This window comes from Phyllobates terribilis, unplaced genomic scaffold (genome assembly GCF_046119375.1).
Source record: "Phyllobates terribilis strain yellow unplaced genomic scaffold, ASM4611937v1 Scaffold_8__6_contigs__length_399053987, whole genome shotgun sequence".
Classification (NCBI taxonomy): Eukaryota; Metazoa; Chordata; class Amphibia; order Anura; family Dendrobatidae; genus Phyllobates; species Phyllobates terribilis.
The window spans coordinates 64,110,239-64,124,985 of record NW_027362768.1 but is presented as its reverse complement, the minus strand read 5'-3'; the positions used below and the strand labels follow the sequence as shown (position 1 = coordinate 64,124,985).

The window sequence follows — 14,747 nt, the reverse complement described above, 5'->3', positions numbered from 1 at the left end:
CTTAAAAAGGTATATGTACAGCACAAGTACCCACTGACCCAGACCCACATATAGTATAACCTGGCAGCAAATAAGTCAATCCATACAAAAAATGAATACCAAAAACAATAATAGAAAAAGATCTGTAAGTATTCAATAAGGAATTGATAAATAATAAATACTTTTTGTGTATAATACAAAGTGCCTAAAGTGGAAGATAAGGAATGATCACTGTGTGAATAGGCAAAAAAAAATATCACCAAAACATTGAAAAGGCAGCTCTAAGGTAGCCGGCAAGGAACCTTACTTGTATTGCTGTTCTTGTTTGTGACTCTTTCAGGGGTGTATATATACATTTTTAAGTGCATTTATTTTTTTTCCCATTCTGAATGAGTTAATAAAATGTGAATTTATCATGGGAAGTGCTCAGATTTATGATCCTTCCTCTGTTAAATTATGTGGGAAGTAAACACTAATTCATCTGATCCCACAGAAGAGCCACTATGAGGGTACGTTCCCACCATTGTATAACATAGCTGAGTTTTATTGGATAGCACTCGGACCAGTGTTATACTATGGGACAGTGCAGGCCTGTGATTTTATTCTCATGCCGATTCAGAATGAGACAACAATCGTAGGTAGCATGCTGCAAGTAGCTCCATCATTTTGATCACGCGCACCTACACACGTCTACAGGTGCGTGTGAAACTATGGTCTGCACTTAGATGCCATCCGAGTGCAGTCAGATGTACGTGCACAGAGACAATGGAGAAGATGGAGAAATTAAGTTCTCCATGTTCTCCTCACCTGTGCTGCGATTCTCTCATGCAAAAAATTGGATCACACTAAGGTGACACTCGGATCAAACTCTGACAGAGTTTCAATGGAGTGTCATTACGATAATCGGCCCAATTCTCTTGCATTAGAGAATCTATGGCACGGTGAGCCACAAATTGACTTGGCCTCCAAATTCCCCAGGATGTAAAAGATCTGCAGTATCATGCTAGTGCCAGTTGCAAAGGTCTCCTTCAGAGGTCTTGTAGAGTCTATGACTCAACAGGTTAAAATTTCTTTGGGGGGAACCTATCCAATATTAAGGTATGGGTGATTGGTGTATAGTGTGTGTTTACTGTAACAGTTGATGTGCCTGAATTCTCCCCCATTCATACAGTAGACTGTAAGAGACAGACTAATTACCAAGCTATTTTAACTTACGGAATAGTTCAGGGAAATTTCTCAGCCAGGACTTTCTGAGATGTCGTGTATCCTTCTATTTTATGCCAACGGGGTACGTCATTTGGAGTTTTTCTATCTAACTGTTTAAAAGAGGCCCGAGTCCAGCAGTGAAAGTACAATCGACAGGAAACATCCCAGGATAAGGCTGTCACCAGCACAGGCCACTGAAAGCAACGTGTTTGACACAGTGAGTATGAAAGTACTTTGAAATTACATTTTTGTCCTATAACATAACACATAGTTCTTTGTTTTAGTTTAGTTAATCTCTCTTCTTGATGATAGTCAAAGATGTTTTCCTATGTAATTGTATACCACATTATACATCCTAAAAATATTAGACATAGTATATAGAATATAGACAAAAAAGTAATATTTATCCTCAACAATGCTCTGCATAATAATATAATGAAAAATGTGTATTGTTTCCAGGACTGCCATATTACTTGTCGTTGACTTGACTGAGCACAATGGACTATTTAATCCATCTTTTCCTACTTAGCTGTGGTAAGTTAATGATATTGCTTATATGATATTCTACATTTATATTTGAACCTGAAATGTCATACATTTGATAAAATATTTATTTCCGCTTAAATTACCAATGACAAAATATAACGTGTAGGCTTTAATACCTCTATAAGCTGTTAATGCTAACCAGATCACTGCATGGTTAAAATTGGTGATTTAAAGATAGATATCAATTATAGTTTGTGGTCTGTTCTATATTGCAGGTTTTCCATTGATGTATTTCACACATGGCTGGACATATAACTTTTCATCCCACAACATGAACTATGACAATGCCCAAAAATATTGTAGGAAAAAATACACCGATATAGTAGCAATTCAAAATCTAGAAGAGATTAAGTATCTGAATGATAGTTTACCACTTAATGCAGCATATTATTGGATTGGCATTAGAAAAAACACTAAAACTGGCGAGTGGACCTGGGTCGGCACCAACAAGGTTCTCACAAAGGAAGCCGAAAACTGGGCTACGGGTGAACCCAACAACAAGAGTGAGAATAAAAATGAGGATTGTGTTGAGATGTATGTGAAAAGGCCTCTTGATTCTGGAAAATGGAACGATGAACCCTGCAGTAAGAAGAAAGCAGCTTTGTGTTACACAGGTATGAAGTAATGCAATAATCATCATTTAGAGCATTAGGGAAAAAAAATGATGTTGCTATCGTAGATGTCCCCTTACACTATTCTGTAAGTGACAGCAGGTCTGCAATAGTAAGGATGATAGTAAAAACAGAAAGATGTTGAAACCTTTGAACATTTTGGAATGTTGGTTATTCCAGTTAAACCCTATAAAGCTGCTTATAGTAGAATAAGCCTCAGAATAGGCAACTTGACTTACTGCCTCTATTTTGAGCACACATTTTGTTTTTGCTAATTGTAATGCTTTTATTTATTCTGCAGCTTCTTGCAACCCTTCTTCCTGCAGCAATCATGGGGAATGTATAGAAACCATTAATAACTACACCTGCAATTGCTCTGATGGATTTTTTGGAAAAGACTGTGAGCATGGTAACTGTTATGTTTTTTTCAACCACATATTATGATCATATGCTTTTTATCAGTAGATTGTGTTATTGTTGTAAGTCTGAATATAACGCTTTGCACCCCATTTTCCAGTTGTTACTTGTCCAGAGATCAGAAGAATTGATAATGGATCAGTTGTATGCTCTCACGTGTATGGGAACTTTGCCTACCAGTCAAGCTGTGATGTCAAATGTTCTGATGGACACCTTTTAGTTGGCTCTCCAAACCTACAGTGCAATGGAAGTGGAGCCTGGGGATTCCAGATTCCACAATGCAAAGGTACAGACATGATAAAACATTGAGTGATCTTTTTCGTGGTTGCTTGTTCATTAAACCATTAAATAAAACTATTGACATTAGTCTACATACTGGAATATTCCATGAACAATGCAGGTATGATAAAGGACTAGCGCATTGTAGAAGATGCTTGGGCAATTACTGTACACTCAATTTTTGATCTTTGAAATGTAAAGAGTTGTAATGTCAGTCTTATCAGTCTCATAAATTGACTAAAGAAGGTTCTGACGTATAATATTTTTATTTGTTTAATTTAACAGTTATTCAATGCAATCGTCCAGTTATGCCAGATAATGGAGTTATGGATTGCTCCATTGATTTAGAAATCCTTCCAGAAAAGTCCATATGTAATTTCAGCTGCAAAGAAGGGTTCACCATGGTTGGATCTTCTTCAGTACTTTGCACAACTCCTGGCCAGTGGTCAGAAAACCCCCCAAAATGTGAAGGTAATAATGCTGGATACTCACTGTTTTTTAAATAGCATTAAGGTGTCTTTACTTGTATAGATATCTGCCCAATTTCTGTTCAATTAGACAAATATTCATTTGAATTGATGTCTGAAAATGGCAAATTGATTTGATTGAAATCTGTCTCATCTGCCGGAAAACTGGTCTGCCATGCTTAAAAAATAGTCTTTCAATTGCAATAATTGCAATATGTAACAGTATCTTAAAGAATATCTGAAAGGCAGCTTTTATTAAGAATAAATGATTTCATTTAAGTATGATCATGTCAAATGAGGAGACTGAGAATTTGTTGTATCCTGACAAAATATCTGAGACCAATTTAATGACCCGTAGGACTGAATTGTGTGTCAGATTAGGCAGACGGGAATGATGATTTGTATTTTCTTTTTTTTTTAGCTATTCAGTGTGACCATCCATCAGCACCAGAAAATGGAGCAATGGACTGCTCTAGCAATAGAGAAATGCTACCATATAATTCCACATGTAGCTTCATCTGTGATGAAGGCTTTACTTTGGAAGGAGATCCTTCAATTCATTGTGTCGCTCCTGGTCAGTGGTCTGCAGAATTCCCAACATGTGAAGGTACTATGGACTCCTTACTTCAATTACTTTATATAAGATAAATTAACTTATATACATACATTTGGGTGTTGGTTCAGGGAGCTAGTCTAATTGCTGTATATGGAGTTGGGAAGAAATTTTTCCTCTAATATGGGGCTTTTAACCCCTTTAGGACCAAGTCAGTAATAGTACGCAGCTACGCCTTGGGACTTATGGACCAGCTATGTACTATTACGCGCACTGCGATCGCGCCCGCACACAAGCGGTGCTGGGCGAACGCCGCCGGGTGTCAGCTGATTGTCACAGCTGACACCCGCTGCTATGTGCCGGGAGTGGTCCCGCACATTAACCCCTGAAACTCTGCGATTGAAGTCGATTACAGTATTGCGGGGGCAAGGGGGGAGGTAAGTGCCGATACTTACCTTCTCTCCGGCGTCCCGCGGTGTCTGCGGCGGCTCCCGGATGTTGTTATGATGACCCGATGTTGTCATGACAACATCCGGGTCACCAGGAGGCAGGAAGTTACTTTGGTTATGCACAGTGTATGACCAAAGTAACGTCTCCCTGTGTGCAGCGAAGACAGGCTGCATAGCACAGGGAGCTGCTGCTCTCTATGCTATGCAGCCGATCAGGCTGCAAAAAGTGAAAGTCCCATAGTGGGACATTGTGTAAAAAAAAAAAAATTAAAAAATATAAAAAAAATGGAAAAAATAATCCCCAAAAAATAAAAATATATTTTACCCATAATATTTATTTATTATGAAAAAAATAAAAATAACCCCCCCCCAAAAACACATATTTGGTATCGCCGTGTCCGGAATGACCTGAACTATAAAACTGTCCCACTAGTTAACTCCATTAGTGAACACGGTAAAACAAATAAATGAGTTGGGCTAGGGCTAGGGTTAGGGTTGGGCTAAGGTTAGAGTTAGGGTTAGGCTAGGGTTAGGTTTGGGCTAGGGTTAGGGTTGGGCTAAGGTAAGGGTTGGAGTTGTATTAGAGTTGGGGTTAGGGTTGGGATTTTATCAAAAGTAAAAAAAAAAATGAGGACGATATGGCGACCAGTGTTGAGCGCAAGTGCTCGCTACTTGAGTTTGCATTGGGTGCTCAGGTATGCACTGAGTATCGCGGGTGTTCGAGTGACATGCTTGAGTCTCTGCTTCATATGCTTCGTGGCCCAAAAGAAATGTTGCTGGGATCGCCTGCCATGCACAAGTGATCCCCGCATGTTTTTTGGGTGTTTAACAACCGTGAAACATGCGGGGCGGGGACTTGAACATGTCACTCGAGCACCCGAGATACATGGTGCATAGCCGAGTACCCGATGTAAACTCAAGTAGCGAGCACTTGCGCTCAACTTATTCAATATGATGACCTAATGTTATCAAATTCTGTCGTACCTCTGGGTTCAAAATGTACACTGTACCCCTTGATAAAATCCTTGAGGGGTCTAGTTTCCAAAATGGAGTCAATTGTGGGGGGTTTACACTATTTAGGCACATCAGGGGCTCCTGAAATGCGACATGGCGTCCGCTCTTGATTCCAGCCGATTTTGCATTCAAAAAGTCACACAGTGCTCCTTCCCTTCTGAACCCTGACATGCGCCCAAAAAGTGTATTTTTCCCACATATGGGGTATTGGCGTACTCAGGAGAAATTGCACAACAGTTTTTAGGTTCCATTTTCTTCTCTTACCCATGTGAAAATAAAATATTTGGGGCTAAAAGATAATTTTTGTGGAAAAAGTTTGATTTTTTTATTTTCACGGCTCCATGTTATAAACGTCTGTGAAGCACCTGGGGGTTCAAGGTGCTCACCTAACATCTAGATAAGTTCCCTGTGGGGTCTAGTTTCCAAAATAGTGTCACTTGGGGGGGGGTTGCACTGTTTAGGCACATCAGGGGCTCGCCAAATGCAACATGGCGTCCGCTAATTATTCAAGCAAATTTTACATTCAAAAAGTCAAATGGCTCTCCTTCCCTTCTGAGCCCTGCTGTGCGCCCAAACAGTGTTTTTCCCCACATATGGGGTATTTGCATGCTCAGGGGAAATTGCACACCAAATTTTTGGGTCCATTTTTTCCTGTTACCCCTGAAAAAATAAAAAATTGGGGTCTAAAGTAACATTTTTGTGAAAAAAGTTAAATGTTCATTTTTTTCTTACCCATTCCAAAAATTCCTGTGAAGCACCTCAAGGTTAAATAAACTTCTTGAATGTGGTTTTGAGCACCTTGAGGGGTGCAGTTTTTAGAATGGTGTCACTTTTGGGTATTTTTTTTCATAAAGGTGCCCCAAAGTCAATTCAAATGTGATGTGGTCCCTAAAAAAATGGTTTTGTAAATTTTGTTGTAAAAATGAGAAATCACTGGTCAACTTTTAACCCTTATAGCTCCCTAATAAAAAAAAATTTGGTTCCAAAATTATGCTGTTGTAAAGTAGACATATGGGAAATGTTATTTATTAACTAGTTTATGTTACATATCTCTCTGATTTAAGGGCATAAAAATTAAAATTTTGAAAATTGCTCAATTTTCGCCAAATTTCAGATTTTTTCACAAATAAACGCAAGTGATATCGAAGAAATTTTACCACTCTCATGAAGTACAATATGTCAAGAAAAAACATTCTCAGAATGAGCGGGATCATTTGAAGCGTTCCAGAGGTATTACCTCATAAAGTGACAGTGGTCAGAATTGTAAAAATTGTCCCGGTCACTAACGTGCAAACCACCCTCGGGGCTAAAGGGGTTAATGTCTGCCCCATGGGGTTTTTGCTTCCACTGGATCAACATGTTAGGTTATAGGTTGAACTTATTGGACTTAAGTTTACCTTCAACCTTAAAACTGTGAAACTATGAAACCATGCCCTCATCATTGATTAGTAGCATACTGTCAGTATACAATGCACACAAAATGATGTTAATCAGATGTGTGGGAGATGGCAACTTTCTGATCTTCTTGCTACATTTAAAACGTTGATTGTATCACAACTGCTGCACCCAGTAAACTAATTGATACATACCTTAAGTCAGGGTCTCTTTCCCTAGGTGATTCTGCACTCAGATGAGGTAGCAAATACCTGCTGCCAGGTTCCCCTTAACAGTCTATTTCCTATTTTCCATTCAATTAAAATGTAATAAAATTCACATACTCATAAGAGGTCTTAATATCATTTCTGTTTAACAAGGAGATATAGTCGGAACTCTGTAGTTATAAGGTGGTGCAAGTGGATGAATAGTAATCCAAAAGAAGAAAGCAGGCCCCAGCACTCACATGTAGATAATCAATTCATTTATTCCAAATATAGAATAGCATATTTCATATGTGGAATAAATGCATTGATTTTCTTCACGTGAGTGCCAGTGCCTGCTTTCTTCTTTTGGATTACTAATATCATTTCTGATCTCCTTTCTGCAGTATGTGAAATTCACATACATTTCAGGAATTTTGGTAAGAGTTGTAAGTAAGGAACCAACCCGTCTCATTCTAGAGAATATAGAACAAGGCCAGCATTCCTACAGTATTAAATCAAGGTGCAGGTGTATGCACTCCATGGGCAGTATTCAGAAATAAACTGGGAACCTCTGGTTCATAAAGTGCTGTTGCTTAGTATTTATGTATAAAGTCATATTCTGGTTTAATGACCCTTATGAGTGATACTTGTTCAATTTATTTTTCAGAATAATTCAATAATGAACCTAAATATTTACATATTTTTATTCCATGTCCATCTACGGTAAATGTACAGTAATTCTACAACTATTTTTAAAACTATTTTTTTGACTTGCAGCTATAAAGTGTAAGCGGCCAGTGGAGCCAGAGAATGGATCAATAAGCTGTTTCAGCGATCAAGAAGTGTTGCCATATAATTCTACATGTAATTTCAGCTGTAATGAAGGACTTACTATTGTGGGCTTTCCATCTGTACAATGCTCAGCTACTGCTCAGTGGACTGAAAACACTCCAAAATGTGAAGGTAAGAAATGCTTTGTATTCCAGTAGGCAATGACACGCTGTGTACCTAGACTTTTATTAGCTTCAGTGTGCCCAAACAATCAGAAAACAGAGTCCTTACCTCAGGAACCTGGCGGCGGCAGGAGCGGTGAGATGCTGTGGGCCCGGTGTCAGCGGTGAAGCAGAGCACAGTGCACTGCTTTTCCAGGGGCCATTTTCCAGAAGCCGTGCTCTACAGGAAAATGGCCACCCGAGCCGACGCATGCGCAGTATGGGATCTCGGGAGCCATTTTCCTGAGACAGTGCATGCGCAGTTGAGATCTTAACTGGGTCGAGATGCCAGTCTGCACATGCGACAGCCGGGAAAGCACTGCCTGACTGCCGATACTGGGCCCACAGCTTCTGCAGCTGCGGCTTCCAGATGGAGGGACCCTACTTCCTTGCGATCACGCTCCACCACCACCGCGACTTCCCAGTAAGGCTGTATTAGGTCTATAAGACGCACCCCCCATTTTCCTCCCAAATGTGTGGGGGGGGTGCGTCTTATTGCCAGAAAATACGGTAGATTACATTTTGACTCTTATGTAATACTAGCTCCATAAAATATAGATTACATTTTGACTCTTATGTAATACTAGCTCCATAAAATATAGATTACATTGAGTCTTGTGTAATACTAGCTCCATAAAATATAGATTACATTTTGAGTCTTGTGTAATACTAGCTCCATAAAATATAGATTACATTTTGAGTCTTGTGTAATACTAGCTCCATAAAATATAGATTACATTTTGAGTCTTGTGTAATACTAGCTCCATAAAATATAGATTACATTTTGACTCTTATGTAATACTAGCTCCATAAAATATAGATTACATTTTGAGTCTTGTGTAATACTAGCTCCATAAAATATAGATTACATTTTGAGTCTTGTGTAATACTAGCTCCATAAAATATAGATTACATTTTGAGTCTTGTGTAATACTAGCTCCATAAAATATAGATTACATTTTGAGTCTTGTGTAATACTAGCTCCATAAAATATACTGTAGATTACATTTTAAGTCTTGTGTTTTCTTTGTGCATAGCTATTCAATGCGAGCGTCCAGAGATACCACTAAATGGGACCATGAGCTGCACAAGTTCTGGAGAGAAAATGCCAGAGAAATCCATCTGTAATTTTGAATGTGCAGAGGGGTACACACGTAAAGGACTCGCCTCAATAATATGTACTGCTACGAAGCAATGGACAGGAGAAATCCCAAACTGTGAACGTAAGAAAAACATTTATTGTATTTGTTTTTTTCATGTACATCACTAGTCTAGAAACAAACTCTATAACCTAGCAAAAAGTAAATCCTAAACCAGATATTCTCTGAACAGCCATACAGTGTCCCTCACTGGTCGCCCCTGTGAATGGTCAAATGGGATGCAAGGATGGTACCACCTACAATTCCATGTGTGCATTTTCCTGTTCTGAAGGTTATGAAATGGTTGGATCAACTGAGCTTCAATGCTTGCCTTCTGGACAGTGGTCATCTTCAGTTCCTTTATGTAAAGGTAAACTTAAAAAACTCCTTTTTACTTTATGAGAACCTTTCAGATAGTAAAGATTGTAACACTCAATTTAAATTAATAACTCATGGAGCAATATTTCTCAATATCCTCTCTTTACTTCCAGCTGTTCAATGCCCTTCATTGACTTCTCCAAAGAAAGGTCACATGAACTGTCAAGATAAAGCCAACTACAAGTCAGAATGTTCTTTTAGCTGTTTAGAAGGCTTCCGGCTGCTGGGATCACCAGTACTTACTTGCCAGTCATCTGGAGCATGGACTTCATCTGTACCCAAATGTGAAGGTAAATAGTAAAAATGTTCTATCCAGGTGTACTAATGAAATCAGAAAATATTTAATGTCTATAAATGAATGCTTTATCCTTGGTTTTGAATTCTTTTCCAGCTGTTCAATGCCCTACTCTGTCTGATCCTGAGGATGGCCATATGGTCTGTTCAGATGCTGCAAACTACATGACACAATGTTCTTTTAGCTGTTTAGAAGGCTTCCGGCTGCTGGAATCACCAATACTTACTTGCCAGTCATCTGGAGCATGGACTTCATCTGTTCCCAGATGTGAAGGTAAATGTTGGTAGCAATATTTTCACCCAGTTACCAAAAAGAGTAAGTGCTGAATGTAAAGAAGTCTGGACTCCCACTCAGGATTCTCCACCTTGAGTCAGGGCCAAAAGCTGCTAAAAACAGCCTCTCGATCTTTGGCTAAATTGAACTGTCCATGCATTATGGATGACCGTTTATTTGTATGACCACATGCAATACTATTCTCTTGAAGGGAAGATGTGTAGCCAATAGTAACTTCCAGTTGCACAATCACCATTCTGCCAAGGGGCCTGATAGAGGAAACGCTTTTGTAAGACACTTATATAAAAATAAGAAATTAACAAGAAGTATTTCCCATCCTGCTCATTTGTTTTCTAGTATTAAATATATACATATATATACTTGATTACGGAGAATCTATTTTTTTTATTTTTGCAGCCGTGCAATGCAATGCTCTTGTTGCTCCAACAATGGGAAAATTGAATTGCAGTGAAGAAGATTTTGGATATGGCACCCTGTGCACATTTACTTGTGAATATGATCTAGTACTAATTGGAGCAAGCTCTCTAGAATGTGAAAGCACAGGAGTCTGGAATAGAGAGGTCCCAACTTGTGAAGGTAATTTTCATTAGCAGCACACAGCAGCATGAGTTCTGTACACTGATATCACATGCTGACGTTTTCTGTTTGCCTCTCCTCTGTAGCTGTGCCGCACAATACAGCCACAAACTTAATGGTTGGAAGCATCGCATTCGGGGCTTCTGCGTTGTCGGCTGCGTCTCTCATCATCTGGCTCATAAAGCGCATGCGCAAAACAGGTACATGATAAAATCAAGACGGTCTCATTGCATTCATTGGACTATTTCATCAGATGTATAGCTCTGTAAATATATAAGAAGTGAATACATCTAATGCTTTTTATTAATTGTATGTTTATTTATTTACAGCAAAGAAATTTACCCCAACAAAGTAAGTTATTATTCTGCCTAAAACATTTACTTTAATCATTGCTGTAAAGCAGGTCGCTTATTCACATTACTCTTGTTCTTCTTTGTAGCAGTTACCAACATCTTGAAGCAGCAGGAATCTACCAGAATACTGACGACAGTGGGGGGAATGTGTAATAAGCGGTAGGTTACTTTATATGGCGGTATCTTATAGCTCTCTGAATAATGTGCCACCCAAATATTCTCCACTATATAATGATGTAAAGGAACAAATTGTATTTCCTATTTACATTCAATTATTAAATCACTTAGGTCTTTTTCACACAACTTTTATGACAATTGTTTACAAATATGTATATCCCCTATATACAGAATACATGTGCAGCTGTCCAGCATATACCCGCATTAATCTGCATTGATAATATACACCTTAGCATAGGTTTTTTGCAGTATTATTATGTGTTGCACACTTTACCCTTTGCGTGTATCTCAATACATCTTTGGATACTTTTTTTTGTATCCACAGATCCTTCTTACATAGCTCATAAAGGAGATTTGAAAAAGACCCTACTGAAGCGGACCTGTCAACAAATTTCACAATTCTGACAGCATACGTTATTAAATATATTTCTTAGACCCAATGAAGCTGATGTAGCCACTTTGCAAATGCAGTAAATACATCAGCTTCATCAGATCTAAGAGATCTATTTTACGATATATGCAAGTTGTATTGTGAAATCAGCTGACAGATCTATTTAAAATATAGTCTGTAGGAGGGAAAAGTGATCCTAAATAAAAACATGTCATATAGATGGGGGGGGGTATGTATTGTTTAGCCTTGTTTCTACTATGTAGCCTTCTTGATGTATTAGCATCAAATATGCCATTTTTATCAGGATCATTTATCAGGCATTCTTTTAACAAATGAATGTGGTGACGATAGTAAAGCCTGAATAATAATGAATTGTGTGCATTTTGTCTCTTCCTTGCAGGGTTCTTGTGCTTGAAAATTGTAAATGGAACGCAAGGCATCCATCTTTTCACTGGTGAAATGACATCCTAAAATAGATGCTACCACTGAATTGTAGAGGTCTTATCCTGAAATGTCGCATTCTCTGGAACTGATGAAGCCCTGGTGTGGGGGACTTTCAGTGATCGTGGTACTAAATGCTTTATTATGGCTGTGCTTCTAAATACACTCCATTGCTAGTATTATTTTTCTTGACATAAATAGGATATGAACATCCTCAACTTGAGCCATCTGTTATCCAGCACATTGCGTTTTCCCTTCTCATATACATTGGCGGACATATCATTGGTGCAACCAGTGCAATTGCACAGGGGCCCAAGAGGTAAGGGGGCCACTACCTCCTCCAAAACAGGTGGGATTGTGCATTATGATGAGCTATTGCACTATAAAGAGCCCATATAGTTTTCTTGCAAAGGATCCTTTTCTATCTGTGTCCGCCAGTGTCTATGAGTATACTAAATAAGTATTTATGAGTAGTAAAGATGATAAATGAATATTCGGCCTTTTATACTGGGGACATATTGAGTTATCAGTAATGCAGTATAAAATTTGTATCTGTTTATAACAGTCTGGATAGATTGTTATCCCAATGGGATAAAATATATTGTTTTTTATAATAATATTGTTTTTTAATGTATAAAGAGATAAACACAATCATATTAATGATTTTGACCCAAAATGAACATTTTTATGGCCTGTCAGTCAGCACATTGGACCGATTCATCATTTCCAATTTTTTTTAAGTCTCTTTTCTTTACTTGTCTTGTGGTATTTGCTCATGTTTTCTAGTGTAAAAAGTCACATGTTCCGCTAAAATGTCACGAAATTTAGGTTTTAGGCATACATAAAACCATTCCATAGGGGGACTGGAGTACATTTGCACAAAAATTGAGACTTTTTGAAAAGTCTCAACTGAAGAATCAGTATCAAAAAACTGAAAGAAGACCCCTGTTATGGGTAAAGTGTCCCAATACGCATTAACTACATACATAATACATAATACTACATACATACATAAAAATACCAAAAATGGCAGGACTAAAGTAGTCTAGATAAGTTTAAAAAGTTATACACTTTAATAGATAATAAAAGATCATAATTTTAAAAAAATCCAAAATACAGACACAAGAATATATACAGTGGTGGATGAATAGTATAGGGGATTCCACAATATACAAAAATGTATTATAATATACATTTTATACACAGACTGAGCAATCAAATGAATATGATATAATAAATATGTTATAGTAATACATACTCAGCTGGTACAGATATGCATACAAATATATAGAATGGTAACTAGCCCCCAACAGGAAGACATACACAAATCGTTTGATAAACATAGCAAGTTACCTACTCACCCACCAAGAACCCAATGCACATCTGGAAAAATCAGATGACAACATCTGGAAATTCTAAATTCTGGCCCAGTGGCAAACTAACAAGAAAAAAAAAAGAAAGACAAACACATAAACAAGTGACTTTAATAAGGCGCAAATGGAAAGATGAATATAGCACAAACAAAAAAAGATGCAAAACACCAAAAACTTTGCAAAGAACAAGCATAAATGCAATAATGACGCGGGCCTTTAGTGATAATGCCAGCATGGCAGGACCAGCTCCACTTTATACTGGAGTCCAGTTAGCATATCATACAAATGTTCTTTTTATAAAACCTTTTCAGCTATCCAAGAGTAGTAAGCAGAACGGCATTATTTTAAAATATGTTTTGTATTGTATCATCTGACACCATAGAATCAATAGCACAAAATGTGCAAATTCTTAAAGTGGTTATCAAATACTTTTATATTGATGGCATATCTCTTGAAGGGGTCATCAATATCAGATCAATAGGGGTGCATCACTCAGCACACCTGGTGACCCGCTGTTCCCTGTGTTGGCAGGAGGCAGATCATGTGATCAGTTGTAAAGTGGAACAGCACTGTCTAGTGGCTGCAGCAGGGTACTGCAGATCCTCCCTACTCATTCAAATACTGCGGGCAGATGTGCAATACCCGTTGCGGCCACTATACAGTTGATGAAGTTATGCTGTCAAGCTCCGCAATTGAGCACTTGCAGCCACCGCCGGCAGCACCAGGTTGTCACATCGCTACCCATCTGATATTGTGGACCTATCCTAGAGATGAGTCATCAATACAAAAATTTTGTACAAACCCTTTAAGTTTTATATATGATGTGTGAATGACTCTATAGCAGCGGCTGTTCTCATCTTCTTAAATTTGTTGTAAGGTGATACACTAATTAATATTTAAAGGTATTTATATAATTTATTTTAATAACTTGGAACTATTGTTTTGTTATGTAAGATAATGTCACATAATACGAATATATTTATAATAAATTGTGTCCTTCATTGTACAAGTATTGTTTCTTTTAAGCTGCGCACTCTTAATTTAAATGGAAGCACATCTTCACAAACTCATCTTCAAAAACTTCATGAGATATTTACCAAGAAACAATCAAATAAGCAGAATGAGCAATGCAAAGATATTAATATCCACACATAGAAAGCAAACCGTATTCCACAATATATTACAAGTTGATTTCAAAGGCACATGTGTGAGGTACAAGGACTCTTGTAAAAACTGC

The 14,747-nt window shown here is 37.9% G+C and overlaps 1 protein-coding gene across 2 annotated transcripts; it reads left to right on the top strand.

Annotated features, from left to right (window-relative positions):
* The first annotated feature begins 1,283 nt into the window (after positions 1-1,283).
* Positions 1,284-14,467, top strand: LOC141156716 (E-selectin-like). Of its 2 annotated transcripts, none has more exons than XM_073643010.1 (17): positions 1,284-1,402; positions 1,645-1,719; positions 1,947-2,345; positions 2,644-2,751; positions 2,860-3,045; positions 3,324-3,509; positions 3,927-4,112; positions 7,879-8,064; positions 9,131-9,316; positions 9,426-9,602; positions 9,724-9,900; positions 10,002-10,178; positions 10,596-10,775; positions 10,862-10,975; positions 11,105-11,126; positions 11,218-11,287; positions 12,097-14,467. In XM_073643010.1, the coding sequence occupies exons 2-16, from the start codon at positions 1,683-1,685 to the stop codon at positions 11,279-11,281; spliced, it is 2,385 nt and encodes a 794-aa protein (XP_073499111.1). In that variant the 5' UTR covers positions 1,284-1,402; positions 1,645-1,682; the 3' UTR covers positions 11,282-11,287; positions 12,097-14,467. The 2 variants fall into 2 exon arrangements, with proteins under 2 accessions (XP_073499111.1, XP_073499110.1); XM_073643009.1 differs by having other exon boundaries at positions 11,215-11,287; positions 12,097-14,466.
* The last annotated feature ends 280 nt before the right edge of the window (positions 14,468-14,747 follow it).